Source organism: Triturus cristatus, chromosome 1_1 (assembly GCF_964204655.1).
Source record: "Triturus cristatus chromosome 1_1, aTriCri1.1, whole genome shotgun sequence".
Lineage (NCBI taxonomy): Eukaryota > Metazoa > Chordata > Amphibia > Caudata > Salamandridae > Triturus > Triturus cristatus.
In genome coordinates, this window is record NC_140579.1 from 87821004 (window position 1) to 87843717 (window position 22714).

General features: G+C 48.1%; 1 protein-coding gene across 12 annotated transcripts in view; it reads left to right on the forward strand.

The window, feature by feature from the left end:
* The window catches only part of LOC146869555 (stAR-related lipid transfer protein 3-like), a 160864-nt gene extending 140470 nt beyond the window's left edge, over positions 1 to 20394 (forward strand). For all 12 annotated transcript variants that reach the window (XM_085605422.1, XM_085605247.1, XM_085605994.1 and 9 more), the window contains 4 exons: positions 2555 to 2634; positions 6968 to 7072; positions 7220 to 7313; positions 17887 to 20394. In XM_085605422.1, coding sequence (XP_085461548.1) covers positions 2555 to 2634; positions 6968 to 7072; positions 7220 to 7313; positions 17887 to 17997 — 390 coding nt within the window. In that variant the 3' untranslated portion in view covers positions 17998 to 20394. The remainder of the gene's footprint in view (positions 1 to 2554; positions 2635 to 6967; positions 7073 to 7219; positions 7314 to 17886) is intronic.
* Positions 20395 to 22714: the final 2320 nt, after the last annotated feature.

Here is a 22714-nt window from a genome sequence, read left to right on the forward strand (position 1 = left end):
TAAGTGAAAGGGAGGGTGCACATCTATAAGGCGGAGCGACGGAGGGGGGTGGCCTTTTGTAGTGTAAACCTCGCTTTAAGTGGAGAGGTGAGCCTGAGTCACACTTCTCTGCGCCACCTTGAAACTCAGGTTTTGGGCTCTATATCTGATGCGGGGGTCGTGGTTTAATTCCTTACTGGTGTGAAGGGAGAAATGACAGCTGGATGGGGCTAGTGCAGAGCCCCTCTACGTGCCGAATGCTGTGTCCCTCTGTTTATATGATGTTTAAACTTCTGACGTTTCAGAAGCATGAGCGCGCCTTCATTCTAAACCACCAGGGCATCAGAGTGCGCTATTTCGAGATTGAGGTTTTTAGGTGCAGGGGGTGGGAGGCGACGCAGGGTATCTAAGGGGAAGTCCACTAAATACTAAATATCCAGAATGGGGTGCGAGATCGGCCTGTACTCCTGGCATGCAGTGGGTGGCGAACAGTTACTGCTGGTTGCTTTCCTCTGAGTGGGATAGGAAACGTATAACTTTTTACAGACACCGATGGTCTATTTTGTCTTTGTTGTTTTGGAACATTGCACGTTGTAGCTATTACATGACGTTATTCTCAGTGTTGTACTGAAGCTTGTTTTAAAACCGAAGTATAGGAGCTCCTAGGAAGCACACAACAGTGGAACACAACTTGTCCTATGTCATCGATCCTGCAATAATTACACACGTCATGAAACGTGCAACACGACTGGCGTCGGGCTGCAGAGGGAAACAGCTGATCTGGTCCTCACGAGCACTCTGGCTCTAGAGCTTGAACATGGGCTTGTGCTACAATGGCAAAGTGTTCAGATGAATGTAATAAGTAACCCTAATTTGGCATATGTAGATACGTTTATAAATCTATAACAACCGAGTGCAAGAGTGCATTGGCTATTTAAATAAATGTGAAAAAATACTAGCTGCAGCCTCTTCTTTTGCTTGCTATAAAAATAAATGTGTAAAAATACACATAAAATGAGCAAAAAATAAATATGGATAAATACAGACGGAAATGTTAAAAAAATAAATGCCATAAAACCGGGAGCCGTAGTTATGTTTCATGTGTCGAGGATGTAGGGCAAGCAGGCCTCTGGCTCCCTTATTGGGATTTATTTTATTTTGAGAAGTCATTGCCACAGGTTTCCCATATCCCCCAAACTCCAGACAATGCTGTAATGTGCCTAATAAAAAAAAGATGGCTGGAATTCAAAACCCAGAGCTTATGGCTACATGGATAAAACTAGGTCCCTGCCAATCACATCGTGCCCTTTGTTGAGTGAAAGCAGAACTCTGAGACCGAACCCTCAGACATGTCGAGTGCCTGTGAACACACTCCGCGCTTGGACCATTGGATCACACTTGATCTGCTCATTGGGCAGACAGACGGCTGCCAAGGAGTTCCGCAGCTCTCGAATCTTTTTTCTAAAAGGATTTGCGGGACCCGGATATGATTGAAGCTAGACTTGCAGCCTCCTTCCTGCTGCTCAGCAACTTATTGGACAGGTCAGTGCATATTCCATTAATGAGAAATGAGCCAAAACCATAGCCCTTGCTAGTAGATCCCAGTTTTTAACACTGAGCCACAAACCCAGAGGTATCTGTTTATCCGAGTTTGGCGTCAGACCGCACAGATCTTCATTTACGGATGTCCGCTCACATGTCCACGCTATTTCTCAGGTGTTGCGTGTAGAGGGGAGGTTTCTTTTCTGGGTGAATCTTCAGTTCCGCCAAATAGCTCCCTACAGCTGTTGCTGAAAAGGAATATACACCAGACAGACAGCATCATGTGCTGAGCGAAAGGCCCTCTGGTATGAGCCAAGAGGTGATTGATTTCAACCAGCCACCTGCAGAAGGGAACAGACCCAGGGTCTATTGTACACAAGAGGTCCTATAGATAGCAGCACTATGAGCCCAATCTAAAAATGGTCATGGTCGCGAGGGAGCTGAATCCCGCCCCATCTTTCTAAGTGATGAGTGAGCATCTCTTCCTTGCCAAGGGAGCCTCAGTTGAATGAAGTATGTGCCATATGGCCGTACCCAGGGGTGAGGGGTAACGTTTACCATTTTAGGGAGCTACCTCCTTATGACTGATGTGATGGTGCAGGACACGGCGGAGCCGGGCAGCTTACAGCTGTGCCCACCCAGCCCATGGAATCGAGTTGTACATGTCTGAGCTGGGGACAGGCGGCTCACAGCAGAGAACTTGTAGCAGTAGACTGATCATTTACTATAGCAGGGCAGCACACAAGAAACACCAACCTAGCATTCGATAAGTGATGCCAACTTGTTAAATGGCCTACAACTTAACACAATATTTATGTATTTAAGGGTGGGCCGCTGCGGTGTGTGATAGGATGTTCTAAAGTAGTTTCAACGCAGTTTACTCTGGCAGTACGTACTGCTAACCGGGGTCAAATCCACCGGCTGCAAGACCAACGTTTTTGACTTCATGCAGATAGTTATTTGTGTATCGAGTACAGACCTACACGGGTCCCAGCATCCTAAATGTAACCTTTGTTTTGTTTTCTTAATGCAGGTCCTTCAAAGAGTGGATGATAATACACTGGTGACCTATGACGTGGCTTCAGGGGTTGCAGGAGGTGTCGTCTCTCCCAGGCATGTATCTAAATATACTGCCAGGCTTGTGTCTTCTTGTGCATGTATGTCAATACAATGCAGAATGTCTTTGTACCATGGTCTCTCAATGCTGGAGGTGTTTTGACACAAGTCCCGTAATAGGTTTCTGTGCCATCTGAGTGGCATGTCTTCAACAATTCCATTCAAGTGGGTTACCAGATTTGCACTGGACAATCTAGTATTCCCAAAGTATTCATTTACTCCTCCTCCTCCTATACCTTTATTATTGATGAATATACAGCTCTCCAGGTTCGTCTTCATTGCGTTGAACACACTGAGTACAGGTCATTATTTGTATTCTTTTCCAGAAGCATCAATGCGGGGCGCAGCAACCTGTCTGTTATCCGCTGTAGAGAGGCATAATCGTTCAAGCGACTCAGTTGAACAGCCAGGTCTTGAGTGCTCGCCAGAAGTCCAGTAAGTGGGTGGAGGTCCGGAGCTGCAGAGGGAGGTCCTTCAATGTTTTTGCTGTGAGGTAGGTTGAGCGTCCTCCACTGTTGCTTTGGTGGCTACAGGCAGTGTGGGCGAGTGAGAGGGAGGCAGAGCATAGTTGTCTGGTAGGCTGGTGGAAGTTCAGGCGAGGGTTGATGTAGGGTTGTCCTTGGTTGTGCAATCTTTTGTAGACTTGGATCATCAGCTTGAATTGGCATCTCTTCTGCATGCGGAGCCTGTAGAATTTTCTACGGTGGGGGGTCATGTGGGTCCATTTGTGGAGGTCAAGGATGAGTCTTGCAGCGGAGTTCTGTATGGTCTGGAGTACCTGCACAAGGTGTTTGGTGTTCCTAGCGTAGAGTACGTTGCCATAGTCTAATCAGGTGGTGATTAGGGCCCGAGTGACTGTATGCCTGGTGTTCAGGGGGAGCCATTTGAAGACTTTTCAAAACATGTGAAGTGTGTGAAAGCAGGCGGTAACAACTTCGTTGATCTGGGACTTCATGACCAGTTTGCTCTCCAGGATTATATGGAGGTTTCTGGTGTGGTCGGTCGGTTTGGGTGATGGTCCTAGTTCTGAGGGCCACCAGGAGTCATTCCAAGGGTTGGTGTTGCCGAAGATCATCACTTCCATTTTATCCCTCTACAACTGGCGTGATGCTTACAGATTCTGATGTGAGTTCGGAGGCTGGATATCACCCAGATCTGCCACATTCATTTAATGGGTTTTATACTGTTAAAACCTAAGCAGGCTGCAAGTTTGTTCCAACTCTGTAAGTCTTGTGTTTCTTGACGGCGTCTAGGCTTGCCCAATCGTTTTTGTCTAAGCATATATACGATTCACCAACAATTTGTCATTGGTGCTCACTTGAAGAAGACCGCATTCAAAGATGGCAGTGTCCACTACTGTGTTTAAAATGTCTCCTAAGGATCACCCCTTCATCGTAATCCAAAATCTCCCTGTTCATTTAGCAGTTGACACAGCAGCCATCTCCCTTTTCCCAATTTTAAACGAGGTTGAAATGTTAGAGAATCAAGAAAAGACAAAGATCCAGAATACTTCTCTTTCCCGAAGACTAATTATGTCTTGTTTATCCGGTTATAACCTTGAAAACATACTTGTTCAGCATTGACTACATTGAAGAACGGCTTCCTTCTGAGACCGTTTGTCTTCTGGACTTCAGCAGCCAAGGAGTCTGCGTTGCAGCAGCTGGAGATCAACAGACCTGACGGGCAGAGCTGTGAATCCCAGAGTACATTCGCTGCAAGCTAGCAAAATTCGGTTGATCAACATTCACATGCGTTTTTATGATCTCTGCAATACAGCCTTCACAAAGCTCTGTACTTAGCCTCCACTGGCACAAACGGCATCGACAACAGACGCTACCCAGCTCTACGGGGCCGCACACTGCCATGGGCGAATTACTCATTGTTTGTGTCCGTCCAAGAAATAATCTACTAAAGTAAGATCCTTTGTTCCCTTTTTCAGGGAAAACTTATTCTAGATCTCCGACATCCTAGCCATTTCTGAACTGATCCGAAGAGAGATCGCTTCATTCCGTGTGTCCGCCGACTGTTAACTATACAAGTGGGTGATTCACCTTTCGTGCAGAGTTTCGTCTTGAGGGTTAAAGCAGTGTTTAAGCGGAGAGCCTGAGCTGGGGTGTCCTCTAGTAGATCCGTTTGCGACAAAGGACAGTCATCAAGATTTTCCCTTCTCTTGTACGGAAACAGGAGAGAATTCCATACGAGGGTTGTCTTTAACTGAATTATTGGGTGAGGTGAATTCCATTATGCCTTTCATTATATTCCTTTGGTTCACGAGAATTTTAAAGTCAACGCATCAGACAACTTGGACATGGTCCTCATAGCTTCATTCAGCTGCAACTGCAAGAATCATGGGAGGTTGTACGATGATTGCGGAATTTTTATCTGCATGCTACTCAGTTAGCCCACATAACCACTCACCGTGAAACCGTCCTTAGGACTAGGGGTGGGCGGAATTTGCGAAATCCACTTTCGCAAATTATCGCGAAAATGTTAAAAATTATCGCAAACACGCGGAAATATCGCGAAGATGCGGAAGTTTTTTTCCCGCATGTTCGCGAGATTTTCTCCATGGTTGCGGCTCGCCAACTTACCCATGTGGTTGCTCGCGGGCGCAGCCATCTTGTTTTCAGTTGTCTCGCGGTGCATGATCGCGAGAAGAAAGACGTCATCGCGCGACGCATGACGTCACTGCGGGCGAGAACTGTCGCGAGACAGCGCAAAAAGCTAAAAGCAATACAACATCTCATGGAGAACGCGACCGGATCAAGAAAACTTGTCGGCGAACGCAGGGATTCAGGTAAGGCGATTGCGCGCGCACAAATGTATTATTTTACAGCGCGAGCAAGAAACCAATTATCGCCAAGCTGCGGAATGCAGAAATTTTGACATTTTCGCGCTCTCCGCGGAACGCGAAAACGTCAAATTATCGCAATTTCCACGAACGGAACGAAATTTTCGCCCAGGCCTACTTAGGACAAATCTATTTCTTGTATTAAACATCAAATAAATCCAGTCTGCAGCTTTAATCATCTTGTACTTTGGAACAAGCAGGTTAGTCTGCCCATTCATTTAAGGTATTTGCAAACAGAGGTAGATGTCAGGTTACAAAACTATTAAACTTTACATTTTAACCCAATTTTGCACTGTATTATGGCATCAGAAGGCGTTGATTGGCTCTGGAAAGCTCTCATGTGAGATCAGGTCTCATATGTAGGCTTGCAGGGGTGGAAGAACAGCAGCTGATGAACACTGTGGCAAGTACCCCACACATGGGCAGAGATTCAAAGACATGGGGAGAGGCCTGATTACGGTTGGGCGTGAGGGGCCGGCGCAAGTCGATGGTGCTTTGGAGAGAGACTACTATGGGGAGGCTAGAGAGTTTAAGAGAAACTGGCTGTTTCGCTGAAATGAAATGTTGAAGGTGGTTTCTGTCGCTTAGATAGTTTAATTGATGGGGTTCCTCATGGCTCATCTCTGTGCGTACCCTGTTTAATCTATATCTTGCCTTCTTTGACATTTTCAAGTGTAGATGTTGTCCAATGCTACGCTAATGATAGACACCCTTGTGTGTGCTGTGTTCTTGGACCCCCCACACCAGATATAGATCATGCGCATTTACTTGCAGGCGTTCAGCCCTCCATAACCGTTATCTTCAACTTAGCAACTCCAAATAGGATGCTTATATTTGCCCACAAAGGCAGACCTCAAGCAGCCATACCAACTCAGAAAATCTTTGGTGTGGACTTGCAGCCTACAAATAGAGTTCAAAAGCTGAGCTTCTCTTACGCCAGGGGTCAGCTCGGTAGCAGCGTACTGCTAGTTTCAGTTTATGAAATGACATGCAAGCTTTCTGCTTCTTTCTGGGGAAAGAAACACAGGCTTTAGTTGACTGTGTAGCAATAAATCCCTCTTTGGACTCCTGCACTTCCCTCTATTGCACAATACCTAAAACTTTGCCAAGTCCTCCAATTCAGAGCTGTATCTGGCTTACATACAAAGGTTCGCATAATTGATACAGAAAAGTAAATATCTTTTCACAGTCCTGATTACCCGTCGGTTCTTGGAGTGGATTTCCTGTTCAGCAGACAATTGTCTGGGAAGACGCTTCTGCTGGACAGGAAGCTCTTCTCTACACTGACCATTTTCAGGAAAAACTTCAGAGTAATATTGTTTGGCTAGACAGTGCTTCCAACCAGTGCCAAGAGACCTAGCAAGTAGTGTCCACATCATAAGTGCAGTCAGTCATTTTGCTCCGCCCTCTACTGTTGAACTAATTGATTTCCTGCACCCTGCTCTGGTCATTCAGTCTATGCTGCTTTTCCTTATTTAGGGATTTTGTGAATGTTCGCCGGATTGAGAGACGAAAGGATCGCTATATTTCCTCAGGGATGTCTGTCTCTCATGCAGCCAGGCCTCCACATCCCAAATACGTGCGGTAAGCATTTTTCTCAATCTTGTGGGTGGGATATTTCTTCAGAATTTGAAGTGTGTGTGGGCACATGCAAGTGTACACACAACCACTGGATGTCTTCATGTAGCTTCTTACCATTGTGCATGTTCATTTATGTCCTCTTTCTGTCAGTGGAGAAAACGGTCCTGGTGCTTTTGTGGTCTTGAAGTCTTCCCGGAATCCAACAGTGTGTACAGTCATCTGGGTCCTCAACACTGACCTCAAGGTAATTTGGATAGTTCATGCCCTTCATTAACCTCCTACACCGTGGGGTGTCACCTCTGCTCTGGCTTTTACTCTTTCCCCCTCACCCAGACTCTAGCTCCTGCTTCTGCAGCCGCCACTCGCCTCCATGCTCCTCTTCCGCCTTCATTCCCCTTGCATGTCCCCCACCATCTCTATTCGACTGTCTGTTCAGGCTTCCATCACCACTACCTTCTCCAGCCTCTACCTGGGACTACATCTTTCATCTTCCTCTGCCAACCTGCAGTCTCCATGTTCTGCCTCCACTCCCCTGGCCCCATCAACTTTCACCCTTCTCCATCCTCCACTGATCTCCTGCACATTCTATGGCAAGGTCTCCACTTTGCTCATGCTCCTCCTTCATCCCCCACTTAGTTCTGCACCCCACTACAATATTATTGCTGTTATCTGGCACTGCTCATGACGCATCCACCCTGTACATCAGTGCAGCTTGCCTCCCTCCTTGTCTCAATGCTGAATTTGCCTGGTACGTTGACTTCGCCCTCTCTAGTCTTTGCTGCAGTTAGCTGGTGCAAGACACCTATTCAATGTCATCACGAGCTGTGCATGAGTTTGACCAGGTCAACTAATACCACTCTTCTGCAACCCACTGTTTACTTCTAAATAATCCGCGTGGAGAGGGAACTGACAGGCATGTCTGTGCTCCCTGATCACAGTGGAAGATCAGATTCCCAGAGTTAAAGTTGATAATCTAATTCACTCCCATGTGAGGATCACAATACAGAATATCTGTTTCTGTCTAGAGAGCGCATCGGCTGTCCGTCCTTTTGCTCCCAGTGACACAAGTGTGGTGGATGCAAATAACAATGCCCAGTTAAGTTTATTGCAGCAGCATTCTTGAGGGTCATCCTAACGCTTTAAGGGGGCACACAGGTAGACTGCTAAGAGGTTTGAGCAAAAGATAAAACAGCGCTCCAGAGGACTTCACTGGTGGAGTGAAGCTGAGGATTTTGTTCAGGGTTACATGTCTTTCTTTGAAAGCGCTCACTGAAAGTGTTGGGATTGGGTGTTACGCAAAGCTAAGCTTTGTGCCCCCAATAGGTTTGTGCATTGGCTGTCTTCCTTCTAAATGTTCCAGCAGGAAAGTTGTAGGTTGCACGAACCTTATTCCATTATATAACAAACATGTTACAAAAATTACCTAGGAGCTTTCCCTGATCTCCTTAGCTGCTGCTGATTCCCTGCAGGCAGCTACCAATGTTGAATGTTGTGTGCCCAATACTGAAACTCCTTATAAGTAGAGCAGGATGCGAAGTAAACGGCACACCAGTGTGTACCAGTATATCAAATCGATGAAAGCAGGGTACTGGATGTCAATGAAGAACGAGATTGGGAGTGAAGTATTGGTGACGTTTGTGCTGTGGAATGTCTGAAACAAACATGGCGATGGATGGATGAATGGAGGGCTTGAATTAATTTCCGCCACCGGCGGTTGCTCGGTGCCGTATTTCAGCCTCTACGCCACTCAAGGTAGGCCTACGGTGGCATGTGGAATGCTTGTAGAAAACAGTGCAAATCCCAGTAATCAGAAGAGAGCATTTGTTGGACCTTGTGTTATTTTTCAACTAGACAAACTCACAAGTGAATGGAGGCCTTGGTGAAGCCAATGGGGTTGTACAAAACTCACAAGTGAATGGAGGCCTTGGTGAAGCCAGTTGAGTTGTACACCTTGAATAGATGTAGCACACCTAAAAAAAGCAAAACAGTACTGACGAGACAGAAAAGGTGATGCTACCATTATAGATATATGGTTTTTAGGTCTTGCCTAGCGCAGCTGCGCACTTGCGCAGCTCGCTCGGCGAGATTTATTGCTAATGAGTACTTTTAGAGAAGGGCTTTAAGTCCCGCCCCTTATTTCCATTGGCTGGCGTCACCGTTTATGGTAAACGATGGCCTGCCATTGGAAATTAGGGTTTTTGGTGGACCCCCTTTGGCCTCCGGGTGGACTCGGTGGCCAGCTTTGCGTCTGTCGCAAAGCAGTTTCTTATCTTTATGGGGCCATGTGTTACATACACATGGCCCCATAAAGATAAGAGATCAACGCTTGTTCTTTCTGTACACTATGTTGTGAAGTCTTTGGGCACTCTAGAAGTGTTTTGTTGTAGTGTAAAGCAGAAGGCACCGCTTTGTCAGTTCATCAATAATCGCCCCCCCCCTTGCTTCTTCAGAAACCAACCTGGGACTGGGATGAAACAGACGAGATGAAATATAAGTTTCTTGGTTTGTAGTGCTGAAAAGTCAAGGTTTGCTTTGCGAAAGGCGAGTGGCTCCGTGCATTTCCGCCATGTTGGTGTTGCAGAGGTATCCGGGGTTAGATGAGATGCCTCTGTTAAACCCCTCTTAAGCGGGCTCTGCTTTGTGGCTTGGAAGTGTACATATAAAACCCAGTCTGGAGGGAAGAGTGCACACTGCTGCGCGGTGGGTCTTTGGCCGATTCATCCAATCAAATGTTACTTTGGCCGGTGCAGAAGTCAGATCCGATCTTCTGTGTTGGCGGTGGTACTGTGAGTGGGGGGGCCCATGCTAATAACCCACCTGAAACATATCTGCACTTGAAACTTTCTAGCGATACCTCCCCTCCACCTCAAAGTTACGGACACGCATATTTTCAAAGGACGCCACTAAAATAGCAGCGGGGAAATATATACATACATTTCAACACTGTGATCTAGAAAAGCCGATTTTGAAAAGGGGGTATAGCAGTAAAATACACAATTAAGTAACCTGTTTGTCTCCGCCACAAAAATGTATTTTGATACGTACATTGAACATAGTCAGCTTGCCTTTATAAAAGTCATGTTTGAAACTTGTACTTTATTTTCTGTGGAAACAGGGTATTTAACGGGCATTTAACGGGCACTTTATTGTACACAACAAAGCTTTCATTATCGAAGCCTGTGTTGTCGAAGGTATTTTAAAGGCACGAGTTCCACGGGGACGGACTGAGGTGTGTGTGTGTCTGTCTGTCTGTCTGTCATCCATCTATCCATCCATCCTCGTTACTAGTCGATCTCTACACCGGGCAGAGTCAATTGTCAAATTAGTTAATAAGTAATGATGCTATTCTCTTTAGCAATGAATCCCACAAAGGTACTCACTCCCCTGTACAATTCTGCGTAATTTGGAGGGTTTAAGTTTGCGGCCAAGTGCCGGGCTCCACCGCGCCCGCAAGCCTTTAAAAACAAAACCAACTTGAAACGGAACATAAGAAGGCGTCATAGTGAAACACTTGACAGGAGCCGAGGGGCCCACAGTGCAACACTTGTGCTACACATAGAGAAGGTCTGTTTATACAGTGTGTATAGGTATGTGCACGCGATATCTGATAAGTGTGAGTATGTGCACATGGTCACACGGGTGCGCACGCTAGGGATTTGTAGAATTTACAACTAGAAGCAGACATTACAAAGTGTCATGCCATGGCAACGTTTTTATAGCGAGAGCTACTGCTAAGGACACAAAAGAGTAAAACTTCAAGGAATAAAGAAAGGATGGACGAAATCTACTCATTTGTTCAAGATTTTACTTTTACAATTGTAACAAACATTACCAACATTTGACTTAATTAACATTTTTGACAATCATTCAATTCTTGTAGACTTCTCGAGCAACGCAGGTGAATCTAGACAGTGCTTGGAAGCTGTTTTCTAAAAACAAATGTATCAGTTGATGTGAAACAAAAATCTTATTTCCACAAGGACATTTCTAGTTTAATGAATAAAAACCTTCTGTTCGTCTTTTCTCGTCGGATAAACTAAAAAGGGCCGGGTTCGTGAAATAAACCAGGTAGTGTCATGCTCCTGTGTCCAAACAAACCCCAACAAGATAAAAAAACCTCGTTCACGACCAGTTGTTCCTTACACCAGGTCAAAGGCTGAAAACTGCAAGAGGGACCGCGCAGGCCGCCATTTTGTTTGGAATCGTTTAAATGGAAAGGTTAAGGTGGGAAACCAGAAACGAAACATCAAATCAGTCCTAATTCCTGCATTACAGTGATACCGGACGTATGAGAAACAATCTACCCCGAGAGCTCTTCGGCAAAACGAGAAGTCTGGGGATTCAGACTAGGCTCAAGGGCAGTTCATAATGAGAATAATAAACTGGAATGTATGGGTTCTTTGCATTTTATTTCTATCCAGCACAATCAACTCCTTACATGACGACATCCTGTTAAATAACTGCACAGGTTGTGCAAAATTTAAATGTTTTCACACGGAGAGGGGAGACATGACTTACCCCCTTGGTAATGCACATTTGCATACAGTCTCCTCGTGGGATTGGACATGCATGTGTTTTATGTCACAGATTAACACACCCAAGGTCATCGCTTGATGAAAGCAGCTAAGTTCATCCCAAACCGGCGACATTAGAGGTAGAGACGTCACGGGAATAAATAGCTCGCTTTGAGGGTGCCTTTTTGGAGCTGCTTAATCGCCAATTCCAATTCCAAGGTGGAAATAGACCCCAGCCAGGTGCATCGAAATACATAACGGAACGAGGGCCTGTTCTGCCGCCTTGTGGCTTTTACGCCTTGATTATTAGTTCCGATATCTTGAGCGGGAGCGCATCGCCGAGTTCAGAGAGCTCGCATTCGGTGCATAAACCCCGAAGTGAGCCTTCTTACCTCGGCCTCAAAGTCACCATTCCCCATAGTACGGGCCACGCAGCCCCTATGCCGGCCGCGCCGAGCCCCCCCGACTGCTACCGAGCCACCCCGAGACGCACCCACAGACCCTTCACCTGCCAAGCCTGCAAGTTCACCTGCCTCCGGACCTGCACTGCACCCGCCAAACCCAGCACCAGCAACAACCACCTCAAGTGTATCCTGCTCAACACCCGCTCCGTCCACAAGCACGCCGTCGAACTCTGGAACCTCCTGGACACAACTTCACCAGACGTCGCCTTCCTCACAGAGACCTGGATGAACGCCTCCTCAGCCCCCGACATCGCCATAGCCATCCCGGACGGCTACAAGATCACACGGAGGGACCGCGTCAACCAAACCGGAGGAGGCATCGCCATCGTCCACAAAAACACCCTCCGCATCACGACCAACTCCGACAACAGCCTCACCGACGCCGAACACCTCCACTTCCAGATACACACCGACCCCAAGACCACCCTCAGAGGCACCCTCATCTACAGACCCCCGGGACCACGCACACAATTCATCGAAGCAATCGCAGACTTCGTCAGCCCGCACGCACTCACCTCATCGGACTACATCCTCCTTGGAGACCTCAACTTCCACTTGGAAAACGACAAGGACCACAACACCGCCGCCCTGCTGGACAACCTCGCCAACCTCGGACTCAAGCAACGGGTCAACACACCCACCCACTACGCCGGCCACACGCTTGACCCCATCTTCTCCTCCAGCAAGCACATCTCCTTCAGCCACTCCACCGGACTACACTGGACAGACCACAGCTGCGTCCACTTCACCTTCAGGAGAACAACGATTCACCACCACCCGCAACAGGCCACCCGCAGAAGCTGGAGCAAGATCACCTCCGACCAGCTCACCACCGCCCTCAGCCGGAACCCACCCACCAACACAACGGACCCCAACGAAGCAGCCCGCAACCTCGCACAGTGGCTCACCAGCTGCGCCGATGACCTCGCACCACTGAGGAATCCTCCCAGCAGACCCGGCAGCAGGAGAACCCAGTGGTTCACCGACGACCTCAAGAACTCCAAGAAAACCTGCCGCACCCTCGAGAAAACCTGGCGCCACAACCCGACAGCAGACAACATGACAGCCATCAAGGACGCCACCCGCAAACACCACCAGCTGATCCGCACCACCAAAAGGACGTCATTCAAAGAACGGCTGGACAACAACTCCCTCAACAGCAAGGAACTCTTCAGCGTCATTAAAGAGCTCTCCAACCCCAGCGCCTGCAACAACAACATCACACCCTCGCAAAACCTCTGCGACTCACTCGCCACTTTTTTCCACCAGAAGATCGCAGACATACACAACAGCTTCGGCGCCCAGACCACGCACCCAACCACTGAAGCAACGCCCCCCACTACCACCATCGGCACCTGGACCCCGTCAGCACTGAAGACACCACCCGCTTGATGAACACCATCCACTCCGGATCCCCTACCGACCCCTGCCCACACCACATCTTCAACAAAGCCGACTCCATCATCGCACCCCATCTCCGGGACGTCATCAGCAGCTCCTTCGCTTCCGCCACCTTCCCGGATAGCTGGAAACACGCCGAGATCAGCGCCCTCCTGAAGAAACCGACCGCGGACCCCACGGACCTCAAGAACTTCCGTCCCATCTCGCTCCTCCCCTTTCCTGCCAAAGTCATCGAGAAGACCGTCAACAAACAACTCTCCGCCTTCCTCGAGACGAACAGCTACCTCGACCCCTCACAGTCCGGCTTCCGAGCAAACCACAGCACCGAGACCGCCCTCATCGCTGCCACCGATGACATCAGGTCCATGCTCGACAACGGGGAAACAGCGGCCCTCATCCTCCTGGACCTCTCGGCAGCCTTCGACACGGTATCGCACCGCACACTGATACAGCGACTCAGCAACTCCGGCATCCAAGGAGCGGCCCTAGAGTGGATCATCTCGTTCCTCACTGGAAGAACCCAGAGAGTCTGCCTCCCAGCGTTCCGAGGCCACCGAAGTCATCTGCGGCGTCCCACAAGGCTCCTCACTCAGCCCCACCCTCTTCAACATCTACATGAGCCCTCTCGCAACCATCGCACGTCAACACAACCTCAACATCATCTCCTACACCGACGACACCCAGCTGATCCTCTCCCTCACCAACGACCCCGCCTCCGCCAGATCCAGCCTCCAGGAGGGCATGAAAGACGTCGCGAAATGTATGAAGCTCAGCCGTCTGAAACTGAACTCAGACAAGATGGAAGTCCTCATTCTGGGACCATCCCCCTCCGCCTGGGACGACTCCTGGTGGCCCCTGGCACTGGGCACCGCACCCAAGCCTACGGACCACGCACGCAACCTGGGCGTCATCCTGGACTCCTCCCTCACGATGACCAAGCAAGTCAACGCCGTCTCATCAACTTGCTTCAACACCCTGCGCATGCTCCGTAAGATCTTCTGATGGATCCCCACCGAAACCAGGAAGACAGTCACCCAGGCCCTCGTCACCAGCCGCCTGGACTACGGGAACACCCTCTACGCCGGAACCACTGCCAAACTTAAGAAAAGACTCCAACGCATACAGAACGCGTCAGCACGTCTCATCCTGGACGTCCCCCGCCACAGCCACAGCCACATCTCCGCCCATCTGAGAGACCTGCACTGGCTCCCTGTCAATAAGAGGATCACGTTCAGACTCCTCACCCACGCACACAAGGCCCTCCACGACATGGGCCCGAAGTACCTCAACAGCCGCCTCACGTTCCACACACCCACCCGCCAGCTCCGCTCCGCCAGCCTCGCCCTCGTCTCCGTTCCACGCATTCGCAAGACCACCGCCGGGGGAAGGTCCTTCTCCTACCTGACGGCCAAAAACGTGGAACTGCCTCCCAGCCCACCTACGGCTGACCCAGAACCATCTCTCCTTCAGGAAACAACTCAAGACCTCGCTGTTCGAGCAGTAGCGCCCCCCCCCCCCCAGCACCTTGAGACCCTTGCGGGTGAGTAGCACGCAATACAAATTCGCTGATTGATTGATTCATCTGCACGGAAACGTCCGACAGAGTTACACAGCGTCACACAGGGGCTGTACACTCTACTGGCCGCTGAGAATCTAATTTCGGTTTCACAGTGCGGTTCTTTCGGTCTTGTTAGCTAATAACTGCACACGTGGAGCGCAGTTTATTATCAGTGCAGCTCACCGCGTCAGGGTCAGATCTGGAGTGGGTGTTGCAGTCAGGACTCGGCTTCCCAGAGCACGCCTAGCATTGTTTGCCTGTCGCCTGCCAATGAATGCACACTTTCTTTTTAGGTCTCGCGTGGCGTTGCAGCACAAAGCGCTGCTAGCGTCGGCGAGATTTATTGTGAATGAGGATTTTCAGAAACGGGCTTTAAGCCCCACCCCTCATTTCCATTGGCTGGCGTCACCGTTTATGCTAAACGGTGGCCTGTCATTGAGGGTTTTTGGATGACGTCCTTTCTTATCTTTATGGGGCCATGTGTTTCTAATTGGAAACACATGGCCCCATAAAGACAAGAGATCCCCATGCTCCGGCTGCAGCGTGGTTCTCTTTCACTTTTGGGACCGCGCTTGTTACTTGTGCAATGGCGATAGATTGTTTTATTGGCTGGCTTGCCTTAGAAACTAAACACGAGCTTATTGGTTGGGAAAATACTTTACAGTACCTCATTGGCTCTATGAGCTCGGAAAGTGCACGTGCCCCCATGGCGCTGTCTTGAGCAGCTGCACATCTCGCTGTCTGTCAGTAGGCGACTCTACGATAGCACAGATATAATGATTTTTCAATGGGAGAGTAACTCCACTCCATTTCAATGAGCCAGTGCCCCTGGCAGGCGGAAGTTTCCCATTGCATGGTTGCACGGGATTGGTGGTAGCATGTCAACTGTTCCCTAAGGCGGGCTGAAGTCTGAACATCGACTCCACCCCACAGCAGGTTCCTTGGTGCGTTCTGCTGGGAAGAGCCACCCGGTCTGTACTTGTGTTATGAGTGCGTCACTTCCTGCGGTCCCCTTCTGACTATCCCTCTCTCTTGCTTCTCCGGAGCACCGCGACTTTCAGCCCGGGCCTAGGCCCCACCCTCTGCCACGGTTGCAGAGAATCCCTTCTTTGCGCAGGGCTCAGGCTGATCTCCGCGGTTCCTGCTTGGATGACAAATCTGGCTCGCCCGCAACTCTCACCTCGGGCCTGCACCTCCGCCCGGGGGCCATAAGATTGAGGTGAATGCTGTTTTACCTGTAGAGGGCCACTGTAGTTGCCCATCGCTTCACAAAGGCAGGGCTGGACTCCGCATCGACTGCTTGCTGTTCCTGTTGTGCTCCCTAGTTGCGCACCCACCTCCACCTGTCTACTTCGCCCGGCTGCTCTTGTACTTTCTTCCCACCAATTCTTTGGTTCTGTGTTTTTGGTTTACTATTGCCCTTTGACAGATCTGCTCCGCAGGGGTTGGGATTGGACTGCCTCTTGTCCTACTGCTTCTGTGTGCTAGCTTCTCACTGATTTCTTCGCCTCCTGTGGTAGGGCTATGCAGATGCTAAGGTCCTCACACACTGCCCTGGTGTGTTGCTGAGATGCTAAAGACTTCGTGCACACTGCTCTGCAGTGGTGGTGGTGGGCTTTATTAGTGCTCATGGAGGCTAATCTGGTGTGGGTCTCTACATCAACCCATCCCTGGAGGAGGGGAACATGGGTTGGACTTTAGACCGTTCCAGACCCACCTTCCATCTGAGGTAACAGCATGTGGACTCACTCTGCCCCCACTACTCCGCGGGTGCGGTTCTGGGCTCCACGCCCACCATTGTGTGGGCATGTTATTGAACTCTAATCTGCCCTCCACACAGCCAAGTATGCTAGCTATCAGGTAGTTTCCGGTTAAATTCCTCGACTGCCTTATTAAAATGTGTGTGTAGCCAGGTCGTTCTCATGACGCGTATATATCATGCGCACGAGCCACAAATGTCAATGGACATGTCTTGTTAATGTTTGCGCAGTCAAAGGGTTTATGCTTATTCAGTGGACTGGGGGTCATGAGTGGTGCATCGTTTAATACAGCCCATTGACGAATACACTGATAAAGATGGGGCATTGACACCCATGCTTTTGAAAATGGTTTAATTTGTGAACGCTCCCATGCTTTCTCCAACTAAAATGTATATCTTGAAGAAAAAAAAAATAAGTAAATACTTCTATGTCGGGGGAGTTTATATTGTGGGGAATACCGACCCATATTTCCTAGGTCTGTGCTTTTTCATTAAATAAAGCTTAAGTTCCAATTGCAGCATTTAAAGCACGAATATACTTTTGGAAGACCTTGAAGCCCCCCCCTTTACATATTGTAAACGGCGTGCACAGAATTTTAAACACTTGCTTTTTGCTACACAAATAAAAGCTCTGTTATTCAAATACTGTCCGGTATTTTGTGCAGTCAGTGTCAGCCGAATGATCTGTTCACCTGTCCTAAACAAGTATTAAAAATGCAATAGGTCTCGCCTTTTATTAAGTTAAAGCCATTTGCTTTGCTATATAATACCATTAGGAAAGCAAATGGCTTTAACTTAATCAAAGGCGAGACCTGTTGCATTTTCAATGTTTGTTTTTTATGTAGCCTGACAGCTATGTACAGCATTTCTTCTCAAAATGCTCTCCTAAAGTCGTCAAACAAATAAAAATAGGTTGTTTGGCTTGCCCATCTGCATACCCATCTGAATGTTCATATTGCTCCCTCCGCTTTGTTCCAGTCCGTTTTGCTGTGTTTGTCCCAGCTGTATGCTTTAGCAAATGTTTTTGTGGCCCCATGGCTGCCTACAGTAATTGCTGTTGTGACTGTATTTGAGTCTGGTCATTTCTCTACTGCTGATCAACATATTTCATTCTCTTATAGGGCCGCCTGCCCAAATATCTCATCAGTCAAAGCCTTGCAGCGACCATGTTCGAGTTCATCTTTCACCTTCGCAAGCGTGTCTTGGAGGTTACAAACAATGGTGTGCCTTAATGACGGTTCTAGACGAGAGACCTTCCGTTCCTGTATCCCCTGCATCCATACCTTGCTGCTCGTCTTCCTTCATCAGTCTCCTACCTGCTCAAGGCCTCCTTGTCGGGACTCCTCTGTGGTGCTCTGGAAGAGCTTGACAGTACATCCAGAAAGCAGCTACTGACCAGGATTCAGAGTGCTTGAACTGGCGATAGGTGCAGTCCTTGCAGCTTTTAGGATGTGACAAACATTTAGGAGCAGACATGAAGCTTTCTGGCATTCCTGGGGACCGAAGTCTCAACGCATTTAATGCCTGGTGCAGGAGTTCCTAACGTGTTCCTTTGAAAGACACTAACTGTGCACCTCTGAAAGAGCCTTTGCATTCCCCAAAGCATCCGTCTCAGTCCACACCTCTCCGTCCACAGGGTGCCATACACTAGCATGTGTAGTTCCTCTGCTGCTCTTACGCTTGAGAGAGACCCTCTGTCCAAAGCCTGCGGTTCAGCACGTATGAAGGTGCTCTTCCTTCTCGCCTTGACTTTTGGTGTTTCAGGATTGGCTGATTGTTTCTTAGGGTTTTTTTTGTATCTGGGTATGCTTGCCTTGGTTTTGAGAATAACCCCACTTGCTCATAAGAGTGGAGCCCTAAGGGGCTGTGATGATGCTGTGATTAACACAGGGTCTACACCAGGTTGTTCCTTTACATGCAGCAGTTGAGAGGTCTTTGAAGAGGTTTGTTCCAGGGCTGCAGTAATCTGAACACAATCTTCTGCTGTGGCAGGACCATGTAATCCCATCCCTTATATGCTTGTACTGAAATGGCCCCTCCCTTGCTAGTACTGCAATTATCGTGGAGGCTTCCTACAGGTACAGCACAGGGCCCAGGATTATGAACACTTTGAATTGTGGTGAACAGTCAGTATGGCTATTGAACATGTAAATGTGATTATTGAGTCACCATTGAGCCAGATCTGTTTAAATCAGAAAAAGGTGACTAGTTACGATGATCATTGGCTGCAGACTGTCATCTAACGGCCCTGGGGTGCAGAGTTCAAGCTGGGTGGATCTCTGGCCACAGACCAGTCACCCCATCAGTGGCTCCACACCTTCATGAGAAACTGTCCTAGCATCCTGGATGAAAGGACCAGTAAGTGAAATGGGAACTCAGTTTTGCAAAGACCTGTTTTGACTTATTTATTGGTCTGGAATGCCTCTTGTTGGTTTAAGATCACACACACTTGCCAGTGTGTGTTGCCCTTCTTCCTGCCCCGGCTACCTTTTGTGTTTATTTTCCCTCACTCTGCATACCTCCCCAAAGTGGCTGCAACTGGCAGTGCCGGTGCTGTTCCTTTTTCCATCATGCACCCTAGTGTGTGGGAGGCGGGCCTTAGCGAGGTCTTCTGCCATTTGTTAGGATCACCATGTTCCTCTACTTGTAGGGAGACCTCCAGTGAGGGTCCACTCGGCGAGTGGCTTTAGCGCTTGTACTGCATTTGTCTATTATCACTGTTTTCTGTTCATGTGGTTCTGTGACTGATCATCGCAGCCGCTGCTAATGGACTTTGTGGGCCTTAAAAGAAATGTATGATATACGAGAGAGGCGGGGGGAGCAGGAGGGCATGTTGAACAAGGCTTTTCTGTCTCTAGAAGGGGTAGGGTGTTGATACAGGGTTGAGAATGCCTTACACAAAGCCACAGTATTAACCACCTTCAACCTTAGTCACAAACTGGAGGAGGGTGAAGGGGATCACTTCATTAAGCCTGGATTGTTTTCTTTTAATTTGTGATTTAGGATCCCAGCTGCCCCTTAGGTTTCTGTCCTACTGGGGTCATGAGATGTGGAATGCAAGGCATATGTGCCGCAACCATCTTTTCTCTGTTTTTGATTGTGTATGATGTCTTATCCTCTTACGTGAATTGGAGCATCCTTGAGGGCTCCAAGAATATTGATGGAAGCAAGGTTTATTTTACTGTGCTGTGCCCCAGACCATCCTGCAGATGATGGTTGAGAGACAGCAGGCACAGCGTTCTTTTAACGAGGTTCACAGGACTGCGCTTTTGGGGTTTGATTGACTGTTTCAATCTGAAGAAACCTGTGGGAGCTTTGTTTGGTCACCCCAGTTTACATGCTTAATGTTGTCAACAATCGCACCCGGATTTACCATATCACCTTTTACATTGTTTTAACTTAAACCTTTCAATTTTTTAACACATATTTGGATTAACCGGACTTTTTGGGGATTCAAATGTCTTTTACTTTGATGTTTTTGCACTTTTATGTTTGCACTCATTTACCATCCAGCTCTTGACGCCATCCTTTGGATTTCGTTAAAAAATCCTTTGATCATTGATAATTCATCATCTTCCTTTGAAACTTTGTGCCCATATCGAAGATATATTAAAAAACCTTTACAAAAATGAGAATTTTGCATTTGTTTTTTTAATACTAACTCAGAGCACACCTGTGCCCATTCAGTCTGCTTATTTTCCTACTGTACTGCAAGCTCTCCTTGTTCTCAGTTTACACCTCTCTTCCCCCACTGTGTCATTCATGTCTTTGTGCTATCTTCTTCCCTACACCTGAACGGAGGCAGATGGATCCTGCCAAAGATTCTCTTAGATGTGCCGGTGATCCTCTAAAGCTGAGATCGGCCTGTCTTGTAACAGAACCACTAGTTATAAAGTGTTAAAATGAAAACATAACACGACTGACAGCTTTCAAATCCAACTAGTCTTTAATGCTAAATAGAAAGCATCCAATCAAAACAGCAAGGACAGTTGTCGTTTTAACCTACCAAGGTTCTCCCTAGAAAATGATCAGTTCGAGCACAGAGCTAAAAAACATGTCCAATTGATCTAGTATATATATCCAATGTCTCTGCCTACAAGTCAAAACAATAAGATCACTTGACAGAAACTTGTTCTGATAGTGCAGGTGTTAGGATCTTCCCCTCAAGGAAGTCCAGGGCAGCCTTTAAGGGAAGAATACTGGAAAATGTACAACATGTAACATTAGAGCTCCCCAACCTACTAAGGCCTGCAATCACTATAATGGGAAGCTCAAGCAAATAGGACATAATGTTTATACTTGATTTACAGTTCATACATTTATGATTACATATATGGTTCTCTTCTGTTCGAGGCATATGAGCTGCATATTACACACTTTTGCATAAATCGCCATCTGGTGTTGGGCCCGGATGTTTGCAGTTTGTTTTTCCTCTTGGAAAGTCTTTGGAAGTCACGAGGTCGGTGACTCCTCCCTTGGTTCGTATTGCGCATGGGCTTCGGCTCCATCCTCAGATTGTTTTTTTCCGCCATCGGGCTCGGATGTAATACTTCGCGCTCCGGTTCCGAACATTTCCAGTTCGACGATCGAAGCGGAATCCTCGCTCATCGCGGTATTGTTCAGATCCTGATCTCCGCAATCACCTTCTCTTCGACACATCTTCGATTCCAGTAGAACAAGTCCCCGCCAGTCAACAAAATTTAGGAGTCTACTCCCTATATTTTCTGATACCAAAAAGAGACGAGACTCTATGACCTATCTTAGATCTCCGGCCTCTAAACTCATACATACATTCGGACCATTTTCACATGGTAACACTTCAGCAGGTACTTCCGCTCCCCTCCCAGAACGACTTTCTCACCACACTGGACTTGAAAGACGCATACTTTCACATTCCGGTACACCATGCTCACAGAATGTACCTCAGATTTGTAGTGGACGGGCAACACTACCAGTTCAAGGTGCTCCCATTCGGGGTCACAACAGTACCAAGGGTATTCACCAAGTGCCTAGCGGTAGTGGCGGCACACCTCAGAAGACAGCACATTCACGTCTTCCCATATTTGAACGACTGGCTAATAAAAGCCGCGTCCTACAACCAATGTGTACATCACACTGCCACTACAATCCAACTACTTCACCAGCTAGGTTTCACAGTGAACCACCAAAAGTCCCAGTTAATACCATCCCACACAAAGCAATACCTCGGTGCCACCATAGACACCTCAAAAGCCATAGCCTACCCCAATTCTGCCAGGATTGCAAGCATTCAGGCTTTGCGTCAAAGATTCATACCTCAACACTCTCTCCCAGCAAGAGTGTTTATGCAACTAATAGGGCTGATGGCCTCTTGCATTTTCATAGTGCCTCATGCAAGACTCCAGATGCGTCCACTCCAGGAGTGCCTAGCGCGCCAATGGAACCAGGCCCAGGGGCAACAGACGGATCTGGTGTTGGTAGACGGTCGTACCCATCGCTCTCTGCAGTGGTGGAACACCACAAATCTTTCCAGAGGTCGACCGTTCCTGGACCCGGTTCCACAAATAATCCTAACAGACGCATCGCTCTCCAGCTGGGGAGCTCATCTACTACACCTCACAGTGCAGGGCACATGGACGCCGCAACAAAAGTTACTCCACATCAACCATCTGGAGTTACTGGCAATCTTTCTAGCCCTAAAATCCTTTCAGACACAGATTTTAGGCAAGGCCGTCCTTATCCGCACAGACAACATGACGGCCATGTACTACATTAAAAAACAAGGCGGCACACACTCTCCACAGCTCTCTCAACTAGCACAGAGCATATGGAGATGGGCAATTCCACACAAAATCTTTCTGCTAGCCCAACATGTACCAGGAGTCCAAAACACCATGGCAGATCTGCTCAGCAGACAGACGCAGCAGATCCACGTGTGGGAACTTCACCGGCAGGTTCTTCACCCGTTTT